We start from the raw sequence: 21740 nt of genomic DNA, 5'->3' as shown, positions 1-21740 counted from the left end.
ATGATAATAATTTCCTTCAGAGGGGAGAAAGTGATGGGGGAAATGCAAAACAGGGAGGAAATTTAAGACTAAGTATGGCTATTTATAACTTCAAGTGGCCTCGTTCCGAAAACTATTGAACACACTTTCACATAATGAATGAATAATAAAAGAAAGGATCTTAAAGACTAGAGGTTTTCGCTCCATTTAGTCGGTGCATCGCATGAAAGTGGGATTGACAGAAAGGTTAGAAGAAAACATCAGAAACTGCTGAAGCGTTCAGTTGCGAAGTTAGCATTTGTGACATCACTTCTAAAATGCGGAAACTGGGAATGAAAGAAAGAAGCTAATAATCACAAGTGTTGACTTGTGATTAGTGTTAACTAGTGGCAGTACATCTTTTAAATCGCCAGCAGTTGGAAATCTCGAAGCGGTCACTATGGATAGCAAAATCTGCAGTAGAAGGATTTTGCATCATTTTCAACGACAGTTTTGACTGGTGGGTTTAGGGGAGACATTAGAGTGGACTATTTCTGGCGGTGGCGAATTCTTTCTACCTACTGTACCAAATTCTCAAAAATAAGAGAATTATTTTTGGCTCGCTTGTGAACATAATTCACATTACAGCTACGGTAAGTTATCCAATCAATTTTATTATCTGTATAACCTGCTCATTTTAATTTTTATACTAATAAAGTTTATTTTAATTGTTAAACTTTTTTTAAAAAATGTTAACGTCTTCGCCTAGTTCAGTATTAATGTTCGAAAACAGAATAATCTTACTGAATAGATTACTTTCTTTTTAATAAATTTCCAGCAACATATAATAAGCAGTTTCTTCGAAATAACTGAATTATTATTCAAATACCAATTTTTCATTATTCATTGGTTTAGCACCGATGTCATGATTATCATGTTTTGCTTATTATACGATTAACCAATGAGCCGAGTATTTCTTCCAAAGGTGAAAGTGTTTAGTTATCAGTCATTACAAAACTGCAAGAAAAATCGTGTTCTTCAGGGGGAAAAAAAGTCAAAATCTGAATTTGTCAGAATTAGAAACCCTGCGTGATCACTTCCCACATTACAGACATTGATCGTTTACTCATGGTGTGGCTGATTGCTTCTCCCTTGGAAACTAAGTTTATTTCAGAAACAGAAGTTGTGTTTCATTCATTTTAGTGCCAGGCCAACAACTGTCGTCCAGCGTGCTACATTGTCACTGATACTGAGCATAATTACAAAAATCAGAACGGCAGCAGCAGCATTATTTATTTACTTATTCATATGATGAATCATCGCATTAGATACGACGGTTTTGTTCTTCCTTCATGTTTTACGCTTTATGCGTAGACCAACGCCGTAGCATTCAGACATTCGAAACCTCTGATGGAAGATATTCGAACCTGAGTCTTTACAGTCAAAGGATAAATTAGATCGAAGTTCTCGCGACTGCGCTATGGAGTCACTTCATTCTTCGAGGGCATCGTTCAAAGCTCAGCACTAGTGCTCGATTATGTGCGAACTAATCTGCATCGTACATGAAGGCATTTTAAATATTACTTCTTTATTCTGTTCCACGCTTGTCACACGACTTCTAAACCAACAGAAAATGGAAAATAGTGAAGTATATCTCTCCGAGGAAAACATTTTCAGCAGAAGTCTAACTGCGCTCATGCATAGAATCCTCACGAAAATATCAGATTGCAGGCATTTTGTGAGATATCATCATTTATCCCTAAAAATTAAAGATGCCAAGAAGTTATATTTTTGGCATCATTAATATTTAATAATCATATAGAGAAGCTAATCACTTCGCATCACTTGCCTTAGTATCCCATAATACAATGCACATATCCTTACGGACATGCATAATGCTTTGCATTATGAAAGGCCATTACCATACCGTTTTCGACCTTTATTGAGGAATCATCAGTGGGAGCCAGAACCAATATTGTGATACTAAGTCCTTATAAGGACTGGCTTAAAGGGGAGAAGCAAGAATGCTTTTCATCTTCCCCGTTATCTGTAGAGGACAGCGTAGGGATAAGGTGTTATTGAGCTATATAAATAAAGCTCTGATCATGGCAGGAGAGTAACAGCAATAGCCAAGCCTCAGTTAGAACTTCATTATCTATAGCGTTGCCATCCATTACCCTCCAAGGGTATTAATCACCGCATCTCACCTGCCTTCTGTGTTACTAAGTCCTTATAAGGACTGGCTTAAAGGGGCGAAGCAATAATGCTTTTCATCTTCCCCGTTATCTGTAGAGGACAGTGTAGGGATAAGGTGTTATTAAGCTATTAAAGCTCTGATCATGGCAGGAGGGTAATAGCAATAGCCGAGCCTCAGTTAGAACTTCATTAGCTACAGCATTGCCATCCATTACCCTCCAAGGGTATTGGATTCTTCAATCCATGTTCTGTGTTACTAATGTTACTAAGGTTGAAGTAATGAAGAAGTCATATTTCCATATACAAGTAATCGAAAGATGTCACACCGTATTACTAAAATACTCTGGATTAGAGATAGATGTTGAAAGTTTTTCCACTTGGTTATACTATAAATTAAAGATTCCAAGAAATTATATTCTCCGTTTCATTCTTTATCCAAATGTAAGCAAACAAAGTTTGCGCGTGAAGTCACTTCACGACTAGGCTACTTGTATATAGAAGCTAATGGCTTCACATCAATTGTCTTAGTATCCATTATACATGTACATTAGACATGTTCGTAAGGATATGTGCATTGCATTAAGGGATACTACGGCAATTAATGTGATTAGCTTCTATATACAAGTAGCCCAGTCGAATGACTTCACGTGCAAACTTTGTTTGCTGAATTTGTGATATCATTCCATCTCCGATTAACAAGGGTCCTATATGATGAGGAAAGTGAGCAAGAAACAAATAAAAAAAAGGGGGGGGGGGGAGTGAATAATCGAGTCTTTAAAGTGTCTTCCATTCTATTCAAAGTTAAATACGTTCCAAAACGGAACTTAGAAGTCGAAAATCTGAAAGCAAACTGAAAATATTTCTTTGGGACGATCCCTAATAATCCTGAACAAATTTATTTATTTTTTACTTCCGTCTAGACTCGAGAGAAAAGAGTTTTAAAATTTTGCTCTCTACCTGTTGAATATTTGATTTAAACGAGAAAGAGAGAGAGAGAGAGAAGGGAGGAAAATGCACCCCATTTGAGCATATGAGAAACCAGAGAATCAGATGTTTACTTAACACACAGTCTGCTTTTTCGACCTACGAGCAAGTCATAAAAAGTAATGAGTTATTTCTCTGTCGGTGTACAAAAAGTAGTCTACTCCACAAGCGGACGATGCCAGTGACTTGCTTCTTCTCGTTTGTGCCTTCATTTATGCCTTCTCGATAATTCCAAGTTAAGGCCAAAGATGAACCCGTGAGATTAACGACCTACACTTCTGAGAAAAAAAAAAAAAAAGCAAATAAGAAAGTTCATTAAAAGTTTATCAGAAAGGGATTGAAGTATCTTCGATAGGGAGTCATAAAAAGGGAATTTTATGGATGATAAATCTGGTTTAAAAAAATCCTAAAATCTCTGACGAATACCCAACTACTATGCTCTATGCTTACGGAAAAGTAATACATTATTTATCTGTACATTTTGCAATAAAGAAAGAAGATGGCATGATGAGGTTACTGGACTATAATTTCTTTTCCCTTTTTGATTCTAAATATTAGTTCGATGCGGAAATGTTGCATGTACAGGCACGGCGTTATGCATTGTAACATTATAATAGCGAAAACTCTGTGAATCCAGAAGGATTTAAAAAAAAAAAAAAAAAGAATAAAAATTTTATTTACGATATCACTCGTTGACCATCGAGTTAACTATCACGAACTGTCTATTGATTGTTGGATGGTTGTTACCTATGGTGTTTACTATTAACGGTTTTTCAACTGGGCCAAGAGGTTTATTTTTAGATTTCTAAGGGCTATGGTAACAAGCGATGTATCTAAATATTTCTTCGTTATATAACCAAGTTAATTTTGAAACGTTTCATGATGATCTGGGCTCATCTCAACGTACCACAGCCAAAGCTGTTCTTCATTTCAGTTTGGTTAGTCCGGTTGTTGCTGTCACTCTATAAATAGCGCTCTCCATTGACGCTGCATTACGAGTTGTTAACTCGAGATGGCCTAACCCGCATTGAATCGCCCCTTTGTATGCGAAGTGTATTAGTCAGCTAATCGCCTTGTCGGGCTATGACTTGTCACAGCCACGTAACGTTTCGCGTCTTACAGCTGCTACGCATGGATCCCGTTCTTTAACAATCAACCACTTCTCCCTACCGTTTTCTTCCGTCCTACGATTTATCATGCTTTTGATAAAACGGGCTTGTCGTGCCACATGATGAGTAATTTGAGTATCTGTGGTAGCAGAAGGAAGGTCCGAGTTCCTAAGACACGCGTGCACCGCCAAGGCGTCGAACGGGATGTGGTATAATATCCCGTAATTGCCAATCAAAACTGGCGACAGGAGACAAATCAAATCGGGCCTCGGCTTGAGTTACGGTGCTAGCGTGGGAATCTCGGCAGCCCCTCCGTGTGGCGTGAAGGTTTCCAGACGACGCAAGAGTCAGCTACAAGGTCATCGGCCACAGGCTAACTTAACATTGCCCCGCCTTCAGTTTTCGGAACTGGGAGAGTGGCGTTTCATAAGTCGTGGTCCGTGCGCGAGGCGGACGTCTTGAATGCGTACTTACCAGTTCATTTTTAAACGAGTTCGGCAGTCACTCGAGCTGCTCGCTTGTGCGCGCGCACACACACGCACACACGCACAAACACTTGTTTCAAGAGTGCTTTACCGGGGAGTAGGAAGGCGGACCTTGTGACTTATCCGGACGGTGAAGACATCAATGAACTTTTCATCAGGTTGACGACGTTTGGAGTTTTGAAGGTAAAAAGTAAACGAAAGTGAGGGTAAGTAGTAAGAATAGCAGATTTAAGAAAGCGGGGGGAGGGGGGGGGCGAGATGAACGGACATTTAGAAAAGAAAGCCAAATTCGTAAGAATATCTTTTGAAAAGAATGTCCTTTCCACATTTAGAAAGTTCTGAATGGCTTTTGCTGGTACTATTTATAGAAGAGACGACACTTAACGGAAATTAAATCTGAAAAACTTTGTGCGTAAACTAGAATAGACTCCATTTAAGTTCATGAGGTTCTTAATACTCATTTCATTTTAAGTTGGTCTAATTTATTATGATGTAAACTGCAATCTCTGCTCCTTTCATCGCAAGCTCGGTAACCAATTGTCAAGCTCTTGAATATTTAAAAATTTGTCAGAATAGTATTTCCTAACCAAATGCATAACTACCTAAATGAGATGCTTGGCTAGAAAATTCATAGCAGGAAGAGAGACTGTAACAATCAGTGGGCGATGGTTAAATCTACGCGTTTGCTACCAAATTTTTCATTTAATGGGTTTTAGGACACTGATGTTATACGCCAATTCCTAAGGAAATGCTTTTGATAGTTTTCGTCACAGCAGAGGATGCAGTATTTTTTGGTTGTTCAATTTTATTTGTTTTTTAATGATAAAGAAAAATATGCCACCTTATTTACTAATTATGTTTCTAATATTACTTTCTTGGTACACATTTATTTAGAGAGCGATGTAAGGGATATTTACTAGTGATATGTTTAGTTTGCTTAGAAACAAAAATATAACCGTGTTAAATGTTTTGGGACAAAACGGGGGCTATCCCTGCTCTGTCCTTATAAAAAATAACTATTGCAATTCTTAAGTTATTTACCTATTTGAATAAATATCTGTCAAAACTTTGTCTACCACATATTTCAGATGGTATGGTCTTTGCAAAGTTTTCATTCCTTTGCAAGTTAGGTTGATACAAAATAAAAAGAACTTTTAAGAAAACATCTACGTCTTAGGATTATTTCTTTGACGCATTGGAAAAACTTATATAATTCCTGCGTAAACTGATCAACTTTTGATAAATTTAATAAAAAAAAAAAATGCATACCACAGTATTTTCCAACATCCATTGAAGAGACAAAGCGGATAGTTAGATACAGTCGGGCTTGTGATGAACAAGTGGTTACCGGTACATCCTAGAGATGCGGAGAGATTGTCGTTGAAATCACATTTTGGTAATGAAAACTGGAATATTAATTAATTTAATTTGTGGTACATATATGTTTCTAGACCAACACAAAAAGTGATCTTGACAATCATCATATTTATCTCAGTGTCATCGACCCATCTTAAAAAAAAAAAAAAAAAAAAAAAAAAGAATGTATACTTCTGTTTACCAAAATGATGGACCGTATGCCTATGTACTCAATATCATTCTGACAGATTTCTTCGCGGTATCAAATTTTTCTGCTATCAGCGGCATAAGAACAGTACAAAAAATAAATATTTCAAATGCCAGACCTTAAAAATAGGATCTTCATAAGCCTCCTCCATCTTGCTTTAAGGAACTTCTGTGTATACTATTGCTACATATGCCTTTGTTAGTATAAACGATAGCAATCGAAAGCGATTAGTATATATGTGCTTTTTATCCATTTTGTCAGAATATACGTAGTTAAATTTAGCAAAAAAAAAAAAAAAAATGACAGACGTCTAAACGAGCAATCGAAAATTACAGAACATACACGTGATCTTCATTTATTGAATCCATCTTTCGTAAATCGATAGTTTTTCTTCCCTATAACACCAGCAACCAAGTGTTTTTGCACGTTAAGATCATGAAAACCATTAATTTGCTAGAAAAAGTCCGAGTTTAATTGCCAATTAAGGGGATGAAAGCCGTTTTTAGATTGCTGAAAGATAGTTTGTATTTGTTTCTAAAAACTGCAATCAACGTTGGTTAGATTCATTTTCATCATTCACTGTAGGTGATTACCACTATAATTAAGAAGCAGTTCCGATATGGCGACCGCATTTTGCCAACACGACATCATACGGTTCCCACTCGCGTCTGAGGCTTTTAATTATAGTGCACACAGATGACACACGCTCGAAGGTAAGAAAGTTCCTAGGCCATGCGTAATGGTCGCTCTATCCAAACTTTTTTTTTTCTTTCTAAAGTAAATAGGATGATCGTTAAGAATTACAGCCAGAGCAAAAGGATGTCACGCGAGTACACTGCCAGTTACTTGCGCGTGTTCTATTGGCCAACTTGTCTGTTTTGGGGAAAAAAAAAACTGTGCATGAGACCCGGCTAACTCGCCTACAGTTGAAAAGCCCATTAAAGGTTAATTTAGTCCTAGACTACATTCGAACCCAAAAGCTTCCCACTCGAAAGATATCATCAATACAGACTGAGCTACTGAGGATCTTTTAAACAATTGATTTTTGGTATGAAACACACGGACTCTTTTTTTGATAATGGGTATGCATTTGTATTTGCTTCTAACATTAATATTAAGCAAATATTAAGGAAAATCCTAATCTAAATAACAACAACAATTAGTAGCGTAGTTAGGTCACTGGAGCCCTTGGCAAATTCGTAACTATGCGCCATTTTTCTGAATTGCAGACTTTCTGATGACGGCAGACTGCAAGAGAACTCAGTTCTGCTAACCGATTCCGTTTCGAAATTCCTTTCATATATTTTCTAGGTATTATCGTTTTGGAAGAATTAGAAGGAATCATTTTGCTTTAATGGTTGAATAGGTTATCACCTGTGAAACTTCTCAAGGTTAGAGCAATCACAAAATGTGGCTGTTCCAACCCTGCGTTCACAAAGCGTACAATAAAGAGGTGAGTTATGATGTGAACTACTCAACCTAATACACTGATTGCATCCAGAGTTTTTTTTTTTTTTCGTTGTTTCTAGCGGAAAATTAGTCTTTGATTTTACAAGAAAACTAACGATGTGGGAAATTCATCCTCTTACAACAACAACAACCGATTGCATTTATGGGAAAGGGGAGGACACTAACCTTGAGAATGTCTCAATACCGAGAAGGGAAATATTAGTAATAAACTACTTATTTTACGTATAGTGTTGTGATAATCCATTCAATCTTCAAAATAACGGATATAACCAACACATAAACCCTAAATCCGTGTTTAATTGAAAATAATCTCTCTCACTCTCTCTCTCTCTCTCTCTCTCTATTCAGATTAAGTGGAGATAATTCTGTAGTGTTTCATGTGGAACACCAGATACCTAAGGATCATCATTTCGAGCTACCTCAATTGTTTACATATATACCAATTCTGTATCTGGATCCAGCCTTTGGCAAGTTCACTTATAACTACTTATATCAAAGGAGCCGACACCATTTCTAAAGTATCAAATGAAACTGTATCAAGGGGATGCAAAAATAATCTAAAGTTAAAAAATGCATGTTTTTAGCTTCGAATAATAAAGCTGCTACAAGAGATAAATATTACAAATGACAACCGAAACAAATTAGTTGTCTCTTAAATAATATAAAAACTAATTATTTATTGGGTAGAATTAGCGTTTAGGGCGCATAATAAAGAAAAGCAAGAGTCCTGACTCATACACACAATTACACAATTAGGTGGCGGCCAGCTTCTTAGAAGGAAGAGCACCTTAATGCTTTAGTTAACAGTTAAGACATTCTTCTAGTCATTTTTCGATGTCAAAGTCACTTATAATGAAACTCAAAAGCACTCTTGTAGACATTGCGGGAAGGTAAGTTTTTTTTTTTTTTTTTTGACGCCACTAGCTCAATGACCTTTTCCATGTCAATAGTTCATAAATTGTTGGATATAATATAGGGTTCGGGGAAATCTGTTCCTCCTTTAAAGACTACACTGGCATCAGCTTATCTGCAATGTATAGAAAAACAGACATTAGTATGATTATTATTACCAAGACCTTGAACCCCGCTAGAGTAAAATTCACTGCAATTGGTGTTCAATTTTGCTATTAAAATAAAAGAAGACATGCCTAGGGACTAATCACTTTTGCAGGATTTTACGGAGACAGCTGGCTGTTCCCCAACTGAGCCCGAATATTAATGAGGGCAGGAGGAAATACGAAGGCTTTTGCAATGCAACTTCTACCGCACGTTGTCTCTTGTGCTTGGTGAAATGGCACCACATTCATTCAAGCGTTGAGCGCTTTATTCGCTTGATGATTATTTTCTTTTACAATATCGAATGCATTTTATTTATTATTATTATTATTATCATTATTATTATTATTATATTATAAGTAATAGCAAAACACAAAAGAGAATATTGATATACATAAAAGTAAGATTATGATTTAAGAATATTTAAATATTTGTCTGTGCATTAAATCTGTTCTAAGTATCCGCTCATCTGAGCTTTCATAGCTCAGTCGGTAATCAATGTTCTTTGTTTGGAACGACATGGGTTCGGAGCCCTTCTGAGACCCCAAAGAGCGTGTATAAAAATTTTTCTTCTTCTTCTTCAGCTGAGAGTGAGTTAGCTACCCTCCTATGAAGATGATAGGATTTTTCTTCCCACAAAACCAGCCTTAATTTTAATTGCGGCTGGACAACACAAAATGCCAATTTTCTCTTAAACAATCTTCAAATCTGTGAGGCTATGAGGCCCAATAGTCTCATAGGCTTCTTTGAAACCTAATGAATGCGCTGATAGGATGGTTGAAACTGACTAAAGAGCTACAGAGGCTGTTTAAAAAATGCGCAGGAATATTTAAAATTTAAAAATGTGAAAGGGGAAATGTGCAGGGAATATTTAAAATTTTTGTATTATACAGAATACAAAAATATTTAATTATATAATTAAACTATATTTTATACAAAGGTAAAATAAATAAGAGCATCTAATTATAATAAGATATATATTTTTTTAAATTGTGTTAGTATTGCCATTATCACGCTTTTTCTCAGTGCTTTGCTTGTGAGGGCAACGTTTTGTTTCATTTCAAAACGTGTAAGTCGTAGAGCGCAGTAGTCCACATAGCCTGAACAGAGAGCTTCAAGTTATGTGGACTGCTGCGTTGTGGAATTACGGAAACTTGTGCGGTGAGGAAAAGAAAAGAAGGGAAAAAAATCTTAGTCTGTATAAAGCAGGCAAACCAGGCAGAAGAACACACACAATTAGCAGACATATACGCTGATCGCGTAGCCTTAGTTCCTTCAGCCATGATAACAATAACTCATCATTCTTTTTTTAGGTATTGGTCTAGAGCAGCGTTTCTTAAACTGTGTTCTGCGGGATCTTCGGGTTCTGCGAAAACTTGTAGGGATTGCCCAGAGCATACTGGCATTTAGAACTTGTACTGGATGTTGTTTCTGAAAAATAGCTTCAGTGAATGGGGGAAATACTAATTTTTATTATACTGACTTATTTCCAGAACAATCACGTTACTTTATTAGTATTAATATTTGTAATATTATATATGAGATGTTTTCTTGCTTAAAATATTTTGTAAGATTTTTTGTAGGATTTTTTTGTTCATTTATCATAATTCATTCCCGATAATTAAACCATTTCCTGCAAATTTTTTTATGAAATATTTCATAGGGGTTCCTCAAAAAAGAAATACTTTTATTTAGAGTTCAGCAGTCTGAGAAAATTAAAGAAAGTGTGGTCTAGAATTTCATTAAAAATATTTTTGCAAAACAGCCTTCTGGGGGGGGGGGGGGCAAAGATTTTAAGAAAATTCAAATTTTTGTCGTTTTTTTATTATATCTTTTCAAAATATTTTCATGATCAATTTAGTTAGTTATAGAATAGAATCAAAATTTCTTAATTAAAAAACGTATCCCAATGTGATTTTTAGATATCAGTAAAAACAGCGCTTTCCCCTAAATATACAGTACAGTATATACTCTCCAGTGCCGAGCCCAATTGCATTCATCGTTACGCCGTAAAAAGAATAGTGTTCTATAGAAAAATAATATTTAGAGACAAAGTGTCATCAATAGTTCTTGGAAGACTGAAAATTGCTTGTCTAGAGGAGACATCCACTTGTGCTGTAGAGATAACTTGGATATAATTTGGGATTCCGTGGGGATGAAGTGGTGGATAGGATCCAGAGGCGACTGACGAAGATTGTGGCAGTTTTATGGAATGCTCATATGAAAACAAATTGAAAGGTCTGTGGGCTTCAAAATTAGCTGATAGGTGGCAAAGAGGAGACATGTTTTTACACATATAAGTTATTAAAAGGATGGATTTTTTTTTACAAGGTTGACCCTGAAGACTTTCTTCAATACGTGGGAGAGAACAGGGGGGGGGTCATCTGTGGAAATTGTGTAAGAATGTGGCTAGCAAGAACTAGATGTTTTACATGGAAGGTGGTGAATGGGTGGAATGGGTTGCCTGAGGTATGATAGGTTGTGTATCAATATAGGGTCTCCTGCGATGAGTCTTTCCACACCATGGAAACACCCGTACAATAATAAGAATAATAATAGCTAGGCGTAGCGATATACTGCTATGTGGAATGCTCATGATAATAAAGAATTCTAAGACATTTCAATAGACGTATTTAAAAGAAGAGATTAGAATGCTTCAGAGCGATGCAATTTTATTAAGTAAAAAATTAAAAGAATTAAGAATAATTTCCAGTGTAGATGATGGAATATGCTAGTTGTAGCGGAAATGCCCATTTCAGGAATTAAAAACAATATAATGTAAACCATTCTCTTGGTGCTTATTTTTAATATCTCACTAAGCAACCTTCACAGAGGTAAAACTAAATAGAAAATAGCAAGATCAAATAATTTGGCCAACTACCACAATTGAAGAGCTAGAGCTACTGACAAAAACATTTTCTAATCTTTGTATAAGCACAGCTGGTATTATTCCTGGTAGTTCCCCATCTCTGTAGTAACAGCAGACGAAGCTTTTCAACCTTACGAGGATTTCAAACTTTTGTATAAGAAACATAAGGTTGGATCTAGTCTTGCACATTGTCCTTAGAATGGAAACTGAATTTCATCGACTGGTGTGAAATCACCGTCTTGCTTACTGGAAGCCTGAAGTGGCTTGAAAAAAGTCCCATGTTGGATCTCTGGAGTAGGATTTTCGGACTATGTAAAAGTAATAAAATGGAAAAAAAATTAATAATTTGGAAAAAAAAAAAATCTTTGAAAAAAGCGATTGCACTGCACTTTAAAATGATTTATTCCCGGTTATGCTTTGCTGCCTTGAAAGAAAGAAGGAAAAAAAAACAGAAATTTTATTTATTTTATTTTTATTTTTAATGTGTGTGCATATAACGTTAATCCAGAAATAATCTTAATATTTTTAATTTTTTACCCAAACCCTACGGGTATTTTTGAGGTAGATAAATCATAAGCTTGTATGATTGCATATCCCTTTGTAACTTGCACTTGCATCCATACCTATCTTACTCTTCATCTTATACTTTGAAACCTGTCTTGTCCATTTCGTATTTGAAATAATATTTTATTTTATTTATTCTTGTGGGGTTCCCCCCGATCCTCGATCTCTCTTGGAATTGATTGAATTTTTCGTCTGAGGGACGAAAAACCCGAGTTTCCGGGAGGAAAAAAAACCTTCTATCTCCTATCTCAATAAAATATTACATATTTCAATATCTAATATTGAAATATGTAATATTTTATTGCGTAGGCGGAGGGAAATATATATATATATATATATATATATAGATCATGATATGTAATGGTATTTATGAAGGTGACAAGTGACAGTGAGCTGGATCAGCACCTCGATCTGTTATTGTAATAATGCTTTGATACATGCTATAAGCCGAACGAATGTTTTTAAGAGCGTAAATGCTCTTGAAAAGCAGGATAGATTTTTTTTTTTTTGAAAAACATTGCAAATTAATTTTGTCGCAAATTAATTTTGTTACGCGTCAGCATCAGCACAATGAACTCATTAACGTATGCTAGTTTATGCTAGAAGTTCGTGAAAGAATATACAAAAAAAGCTGAAGGGTGTGTGTGTGTGTGTGTGTGCGATAGTACATTAAACCTAATTATTTACAAGTTACTCAGGAATTTCCAAAATGTCTTCTCTTTGCCCTTCACGAAAAAGTGTCCTTGAAATTTTAGGCATTGCTCTAACCAGATCATTCACGTAACTTTTTCAATTTTTGTTCAACTTAGCAGCACTTACAAGTTTGTTTGATTTTTTTTTTTTTTTCGGTTGGGAGAATAAATATCACGCTAAAAATTAAAAAAAAAAAAAGTGCAAATGCCAGTTTAAAACTTCTTTTTTTTTTTTGCTTTAATGACTTGTATCATTAATATGGGACGCTCGTCCCTCTAGTGGCTGTCATTTCCAGCTTGGTTGAGTTGTTTCCTGAGATAATTGTGAGCATTCCTTAACTTCTAGCCTCTTTTTTTTCCCCCTATTTTTTTTATCCACAATGACAGACAAAATGAAGTGAGACAAATTGTAATAGCGTAGGAGAAACAAAAGAAAAATATATCTAATTTCAGAGCGTCCAACGAGCACGACTTCAAAACAGAGGAAGACAGTTGGAAATAAAATTGACAAGACGCCGTTGTCATCATTAATAACTACTTAACGCAGTACTTTCAATTCATTTAGAGATTCTGGCTTGATTACATCACGGCCCCAGTGTGTGTGTGTGTGTGTGTGTGTGTGTGTGTGTGTGTGTGTGTGTGTGTGTGTGTGTGTGTGTGTGTGTGTGTGTGTGTGTGCGTGTGTGTGCACTCGCACGCGCGCACGTACTCTTTCAAAAAATTGTTTTGAGATAGGGGAAAAAATCAGATGTGTTGTCCTGTTTACAGCTAAGAAATACTGCAGGGTTTGGATGGAAAACGCTGTTAAAACCAGGTATCAAATCGAGTTCTAGGTCCTTACAAAAATTCCAACTGCTTCAACTATAGTGTGTTTTTAATCATCGATCCTGTCGAAGTGAATTCTTCTTTCCCAGACCTTAAAACGTGTATCGCTTTCGGCTGAGTTTTTTTTTTTTTTTTTAATTCAGAAACAATTGAAAATATACTTTGTATGATAAAGTATATTTTATCATATAATAAATGATAAAATATAATCGAAACATAAAGTATATGTTTCGTTAACTATTTTACTCGTTTTAAAACAAAATTTAATACAAATGCATTTCTCCACGTTCCAGACATCATCTAAAAAATCATGTAGCGGTCTATGCCTAAATTGAGCTGCCTTTACAGAAGTTGACATCGAAATACGATCTGGATGTTTTTTTGAATAAACCTCTTTTAAAGTGGATGATTCATGCTAGTTAATTAATCCAAAATGAGCGGTTGCTCAGTCTCTAATACTACTAACTTCAAGTAGAACATTTGACACACACAACGTTGTTTCTGCTTATTAAAAATGCCAATGTAATATGGAAGAGAGTTCTGTGTCTAGGAGAGAGAGGAGGGGGGGGGGGTTACTGAGGAAAAAAAAACTTGAATGAAGGAGTCGAACGTTTGGTATTGACACATATCTGAGAATAAATTCTGATTGTTTTAAGTTCCAACCTGTAAATAGTCTTGACAATTTCGAATCCAAAATTCTCTCCTAAATTAGGGATGGTATGTCATAGCAAAATCTCGGTAGATACTCCGAAGAAAATCTCGGTAGATACACGTGCTGTTACGTTAGGAATACCTTGACTGCAAATTCTTTGAGAATGTAAAATCAATCCTGCGAGACTAAAAACTTTTCAACATAATGATTAAAAAAAAAAAAAACTAGTCTAAGACATTCGATGCTTTTTTCATGCAAGCTTTTGAAGCTCACTTGGAGATTAAATTCCGGAAGGGAAAATCTTTCCTCTAAAAAAACGTAAACAATTAAAAGACATTCTATACTATCCCCTTAATTCCATGATTAATTATAAATAACTGACCCCGACAAGTGCAGAAATACTGGAAAAATTCTTGCCTCGCTGACTGCTGAATCGATAATTATCAGAGAGAGAGAGAGAGAGAGAGAGAGAGCTATTTTTCTTTATTCCGTTTACTTCGGAATTAACCTGACACTACATGAGACGAGTTTTATGTTCTCTGAATAACTTTGCATGTTTTTTATTGTTATTTTCTTTCCGGACTGTTGTCGTCCTTTGATTACATGAATCACTCAACTGAGAAGAGATCAACAATTTCTTTCCAATCTTGACTTCTGTTTGATTCTTTGGCTTATCATGGAAATTTCAATACTTTTCAATATGAAAAATGGAAATGGTTTCTAGAAGGGGAACTTCCATAGCTCATTTAGTAATAACGATGCCCTTTTCTTAGAAAGAGCTAGGGTTCGAATCTCGTCTTAAGACTCGGAGGATCTTTATAAAAACCTTTCATCTAAAGGTGAGTTAATCAACCTCATAAGGGAATTGCAGGTCTTTTGTTTATTATCCGTTCTCAAGTTTTTCAGCCTACAAAACAGGCAAACTAGACAGAAGAAACACAAAATTAACTGACATAATACGCTAGACTGATAGGATAGCCTTAGTAGTTTCGACCAGTCGAGGGTTGCAATTCAAAACAATCGCAACCATCTTTTTACCTGGTTTTCCCTTTCAGTCGTTTCCTACCGAAGGTGACTTTGTACGCATTGCCCACAAGGTATTCCTGGTGAAATTTTTACAGGGTAGTTCACCATTGCTTTCCCTAGTCCCCGAATTTTATCCAGGCTCAGGACCGGCATATGGCTGGGACGCATTCATGATTGTAATCCGTGTGTGTGTGTGTTCACGGGGCCGGTTTGCCTGTTCTGGGGGACGAAAAATCCGAGTTTCGGGGTAAAAAAAAAACCAACCTCCGTATGAGACCGGCTAACTCACCTTTAGTCGAAAGAGACCAGATAATAGTTCCTCACGTCACTGACGGGAATCGAACCCAGGTCTTTCCAACCAAAGGGTTTCATCTATACCGAACTGAGTTACGGAGGCTCTAACCATCTTTTTCGAGAATTCATTTTACAATTACCACAGTCACCATTCTTTAAAGTTTCTCCGACTTTAATGATTCCTCCAATTTTGCATAATCATCATTAAAACTGAATTTGACAAGTGGACGACTTTATGCCAAGCACAAATAATTTCTGCCAATAACACAGTTTGATTTCTGATTGAATCTGAAAGATATTTCAAGTTGCTCTAAAGATTAGCAATCAATTTATCCCGAAGACCCAATTTTACTCTCCTTAATCGGCAACTATTGAATGACCTTGAAGAAGGCAATTGGTCAACGGAGCTTGCTATTTGTTTTGAATTATTGCTACTTGTAGTGACAATAGTAAGATGAGGAGATGTAGCAGAGCGCGTGCTTGTACCGTAGTGCAAGTTTGAACTAGTAGCGCCATTCTAACAAGTAATTCTGGTTTGTTCAAATATTATTTGTGCGGTGATTATTTTTATTGTTCGTTTCGTGAGACTAGAAAAATGTTATCTGGTTTACTACAGGTAAACGTTGGGGCTCCGCAGTAAGAGTCAATGAGAACTTTGAAAGACCACCTAATGGAAAGAAAGTCTAGCCCTCATTCTATCCATTTTATGTGCATAATCATCTTGCTTATTTCACGTTTTTTTTTTTTTTTTTTTTTTGCTATCTTCGCATCTATTTACATCGCAGCAACTTTGGATGTATTTGATTCATTAAATGCACGGGCTTGATGTGAATCAGTGGCAGACTCAGTTTTCACAATCTGTTGACTCTATTTTCATTCCCTCTCCTGCCCACAAAGGATTAGTTTAATGAAACGGAAAAAAATCGATTACAACGTGGGTGATATGTGTGTTGCTGAATGAACGGCTGCCTTATGTATTTTATGGTTTATTTATAGTAGCTGCACTTTCTTCTACGGTATTTAATACGGTTATCGTTCTTTATGTTGGTTTAGAGAGAATGATATTGAAAAAAATACAGCGAGCATGAAACATGGATAATAGATATTTGCATCAATTATGAGAGCTCACAGTGATTTTAATATATCCTCCTATCGATGCGTCGTCTAGCTGTGATGATCACAACAGTGAGATGCAACAGATGAAATGACTTCAGACAGATTCATTGCATTTCGATATTTTCTCACCAGCTGGCAATTTGGATAGAAGTTGTACACAGGATGAAGGACGGAATAAGGCATTGGAAAATGAAAAGTTGGTTTTATTATTATACTATTATTCAGGGGGTGGCTCGTGCAAAGGCACTACGGAACTGCAGCATCCCCGATTTTTCTCGATATATAAATATATTTATTAATTTATTTATATTTGCTTGTAATATTCAATTTTATCATTAACAATCCTATACAATTCTCTTATTTTGTATAAAAAAATAATAAATCTTGTAGCACTTAGGAGGGCGAAGGACGTTAGCAGCACTGTGTTTTCCACAGTGTCATATTTCTACGCGCGCAAGCATATGCACGTCATAGTGAGATGCGAGCTATTAGCGTAATGCGGCACTGTCCGTCGCGCAGTTCCACTGTTGTTTATATGCAGTTTGCGCCAGTAGTAGAGTGTTCGTAGTGCTTATCGTGTTTACTCCGTCTCTTTAAATATTTGGACATTACAATTAAAGGATTTAATTGTAATGTCCAAAAATTGTAAATCTTTTATTTTATTTTAAAGTAATTTTATTTTAAAGTAATTTTGAATTATACCAAACTGCATAATTTTATCGATAATAAACAATATTTTTTCATGTTTAATTTTTTTTAAATTTTTACCACAATTTTGATATTTTATCCAAATACGTATACACTGTACTTACAGTGTGTATGTATAGTTCGAAAGTTGCAGCACCCCCACGATTTCAAGCCACTGTTATTATTACTGTAGTGCTAGTTCAAGAGATAATGTACAGTTATTTTTAATAGATGTATTCGGCAGTTATCTCATATAACACTCACCCCAAATAAAATATTTCCACAGAAAAATTATTTTTCTCTGTGTGAAGGAATCGTTTATATACCTGTTTAGAATCTAAAACTGTCCCTATCTGCGGTTTCACGTATGGTTAGTAGGCTGAATCTTCTATGTGGTGGTTACATTTAAGGAGAATAGTTCCTAGGATCTTCTTCCTTAATAAATGCATTTTCTTCCTTTCTAATAAATTCAAAAATGCTAAATTACGACAGGAAATATTAGCAAAAGTATTTCTGGAGAGAAAGGAAGAGAATGGAGAAAGTAGTTGTCATATAGTATACCAAATTAATTACGAAATCTTTTAAAAAAAGTATTTTAATTTCAGTATTACTGGATCGCTTGTACAATGATGATTGTGTGACCTTCAGAAGAAAAAAAAATTTTTTTTTTCGTAATTTATATCTCTGTAACCTCAGATTTGGGAGAGATAACCCACTTCCTGTCTTCCTTCTTCTAGATACTCATTATGCTAGTCACGTTGCAATTTATAAAACAACTCGCCAACATTAATGATATTGAATTATTCCAATACTCTTTTGTTATTTATGCAGGTTTGGAAGTGAAGATGACAATGGAATTCTTAGATCACGGACCACTGGCAGTTAATAATCCCGATTCCTGGCAAGGATCAGAGGTGAATATGAATACAACTGACCTTTCAAGTTCCCTAAATAGTACGTACAGTCCTCAAACGACCGTTATCATGTATCCAAGAGGTACAACGATGTTCGCTGCAGTCTGTTGCATTATCTTTATTGTTGTCGGCATCCTGGGGAACCTGATTACCATCCTCGCTCTTAGCCGTTGTGTCAAACTACGCAATGCCACCACAGCCTTTGTCGTCAGCTTATGTACTGCCGATCTGTTGTTCTGCGCGGTGAATTTGCCGTTGACAGCATCGCGTTACATCCATCAAACATGGCTCCTGGGCGATACGTTATGCACCTTGTTTCCGTTCTTTTTCTACGGCAATGTAGCGGCCTCTCTCATGTCGATGACGGCAATCACTATCAACAGGTAGGATATATATTCAAAAGCTTTTTTTATTATATAATGAAAGTTTTTATAATCGTTAATATAAACTATAATTAATAAAAATAATATAATAAATTAATTAATTAAAACTATAAAGACTATAGTTTTTTATAATTAATCAGTGAAACTAGTACGAATTTAAATAATGCCTGAAAGAAATACTGAAGTATTTTAACTGGAAGTATAATTAACGTGAATAAGAATTACATTCTTAGTAATGGAGCCTTATTGCTTAATGAGTGTTTAGAAGAAAACGTTGGGTCAGTATTTGCGTAATATGGGAAACTAGTCATACCGACGAGTAAGAATGGCACATTAATTAGATGACACGTTTAATATCCTACGATGCGTTAGCAGGAAAGCTGTTACATGTTTCCCTGCAGCAACCGGAATGAAGCAACCGTAAAATATCTCTAGTGCTTTGTCAGCACTAGAGATATTTTACGGAAACATGCAGTAATCAGAACCACACAAAAAGAGGCTGGAACGGAACGTGAATCATTTTTCCGTTTGTAAAGAAGGCTTCTTTACGTTAGACTTTTAACTAATGATAGCATGTTCTTTTTTTTTATTCATTATTTTTTATGCATTCTGAGTGATAGACGGTAGTATGCCCTCCTTTTCTGAGTTTGAGTCGAGACTCCCCCCCCCCCCACACCCACCCACCCACCCACACACACACACATTTTTTAAAAATAATCTCAGAAAGGAATTTTTCTTTTCATAGACAGTTGGATGTGAGATATTACTCTGATTCCTATCCCTCCCCTGATAGACAAACAACCAGTACACTGTTTACACCTTACGCACAAGTAAACATCGTATATATATACGTGCAATATAGTGTCCTTACAAACACAAATCAAAAGTAGGATAAAGTCCACGGCTTATCTGCTATAAGGGGCGTCAAGAAGGACCTAACACCAAGTTTACTTACTGGCTAATTCCAGGCGAACTGAGAATGAACTACCGGAAAAGAAATATGTGTGCACAGTAGTTTCGTTTATTACTTTTCTTTGTGGAGGTGTTTGTGTGTGTGCTGGAGAAACTCATTACCAACATCTTGAACACTGATGTCTTTGTTTCTTCTTGGGAAACAATCTCACAAAGACTGCTTATAGTTCACCGTCAGGGAAAAGGAAAGCGGTTAAATATCAAAGGATTGTGCAAATGTGCTGTTCTTAGTGTTCCATGCCTCTCTCTCTCTCGTTGCAAAATAAATAAATAAAACTAAAAAGTGTCCTAAGCTTAGATGGAACTGTTCTGATATGTCATAGAAATATAACTTGGTCTGCAAAGTTATCGAATACACACTGTTATCTCAGACACGAACATGCTCAAAAAAAAAAAAAAATGTTTTGTCAGTTTATCTTTAACCCAAATGAACAAAAGGAAGTTTTAAGATGTAATGATTTACCCAAACAGTTAATCTTAGTATAACATTAGTTGGCTATTTATCGTAATCAAGCTATCCATTATTAGCGTGAATAGCTTTGGATCGTTACTAACTAATTGGCCTAAATATATCAGAGAGGTAAGTTTAGACTTCCCATTGCACTGTCATATTGCACTTATATGATAATTTAAAGATTGAGCCTACTTTATATGATGCTGAATATATCCAGTACATGTCAATTAAAGTCATATTAGATTATTCCATTTCACCGCAAAATGAAATTTCTGGTCAATAACTGGAGAAATTAGATCCATGAATGGACACTGATGAACGCAACACACACACACACACACACACACACACACACACACACACACACACACACACACACACACACACACACACACACACACACACACACACACACACACACACACACAGTTCCAGGCCTATCTGTTCGGTTGTTGACAAATTGGACCATCCCAGTATAACAATCAGTGACACCATGCTGAGATGGAAGCACAGGGAGTCAACTGCAAGTGCTATTCGCAGTGAACGACCCACAACACTGAACGTAACCTAGGATACTATGAAGGATAATATGTAAAAACCGCCAATCGTCGTCCGACACGTTGAATGCGGGAATCGACTGGAACACGAATCTGCACAAAAATATTCAGAACCCAGGCTCAGAGCATGGGTTTCCATAGTAGAACCGCAATGTGCAAGCCCCACATCCGGAACCATCATGCAACGTCGTCTTCAGTGGTGCAAAAAGCGTGGCAGTGGGAAGTGGGCACTTGGAATGCTGTATTATGGAGCGAAGAATCACGCTACAACCGCTACAGAGCAGATTGACGGATGTGGGTGTGGCGGATGCCCGTGCACGTCTCTTGCCACAGTATAACCTCAACTATGAAATTCGGAGGTGGTGGTGTGATGGTATGGTCCTGGTTTGGCCTTTGACCTCTGTTTGTGGTGCCGAGAACATTGAACTCCGAGAGGTATCTGAACATTCTGAACAATACAATGCTTCATTCTTTGTGATGTTTCTGAGGAAATGACCATTCTCTCTCTTTCAGTGCGCCTTGTTATAAGGCTGCTGCTGTAACCAGAGCCAAATCAACACCTTCTTGGGCCACCGGAGGGAAGAGAAATGTGAGGCCCCCTATCACATTTCCTAATGTTCAGTAATAATAATAATAATAAGATACTCATCGATTTTGACGTCCCAAGTAATTCCATTGGTGGATGTGAAGGCGATATTCAAAACAAAAATAACACAACAATTCACTCCTTCCCACCCACACGCTTCCGCATAGCAAAACTAACATTATAAAGTGACTTTTCTACATTTTGATGCGGCAAAATCATGTAATCATGGTCATCAAAGTTAATATTTTGTAAAATCTCATGTTCAATGCTCATTAAACTTAGGTGGTTTAATCGTGATTGTGCCATGCTCTTTTTTATTCATTTTTT

The 21740-nt window shown here is 36.2% G+C and overlaps 1 protein-coding gene across 3 annotated transcripts in view; it reads left to right on the top strand.

Annotated features, from left to right (window-relative positions):
• Positions 1-58: 58 nt before the first annotated feature.
• The window catches only part of LOC150100653 (protein trapped in endoderm-1-like), a 36858-nt gene continuing 15176 nt past the window's right edge, over positions 59-21740 (top strand). Inside the window, exons 1-2 of one of the 3 annotated variants that reach the window (XM_090401112.1) lie at positions 59-611; positions 18379-18844. In XM_090401112.1, the coding sequence (XP_090257238.1) occupies positions 18393-18844 (452 nt within the window). In that variant the 5' untranslated portion in view covers positions 59-611; positions 18379-18392. Of the gene's footprint in view, positions 612-4413; positions 4939-18378; positions 18845-21740 lie in introns of those variants that run through there. The other 2 variants (XM_090401113.1, XM_090401111.1) reach the window with 2 other exon arrangements.

Source organism: Typopeltis vanoorti, chromosome 12, assembly GCF_054136105.1.
Source record: "Typopeltis vanoorti isolate ZY-2024b chromosome 12, IOZ_Tvanoo_1.0, whole genome shotgun sequence".
NCBI classification, from domain to species: Eukaryota; Metazoa; Arthropoda; class Arachnida; order Uropygi; family Thelyphonidae; genus Typopeltis; species Typopeltis vanoorti.
Note: the sequence above shows the minus strand (reverse complement) of the source record. Positions and strands in the feature narration are given on the sequence as shown.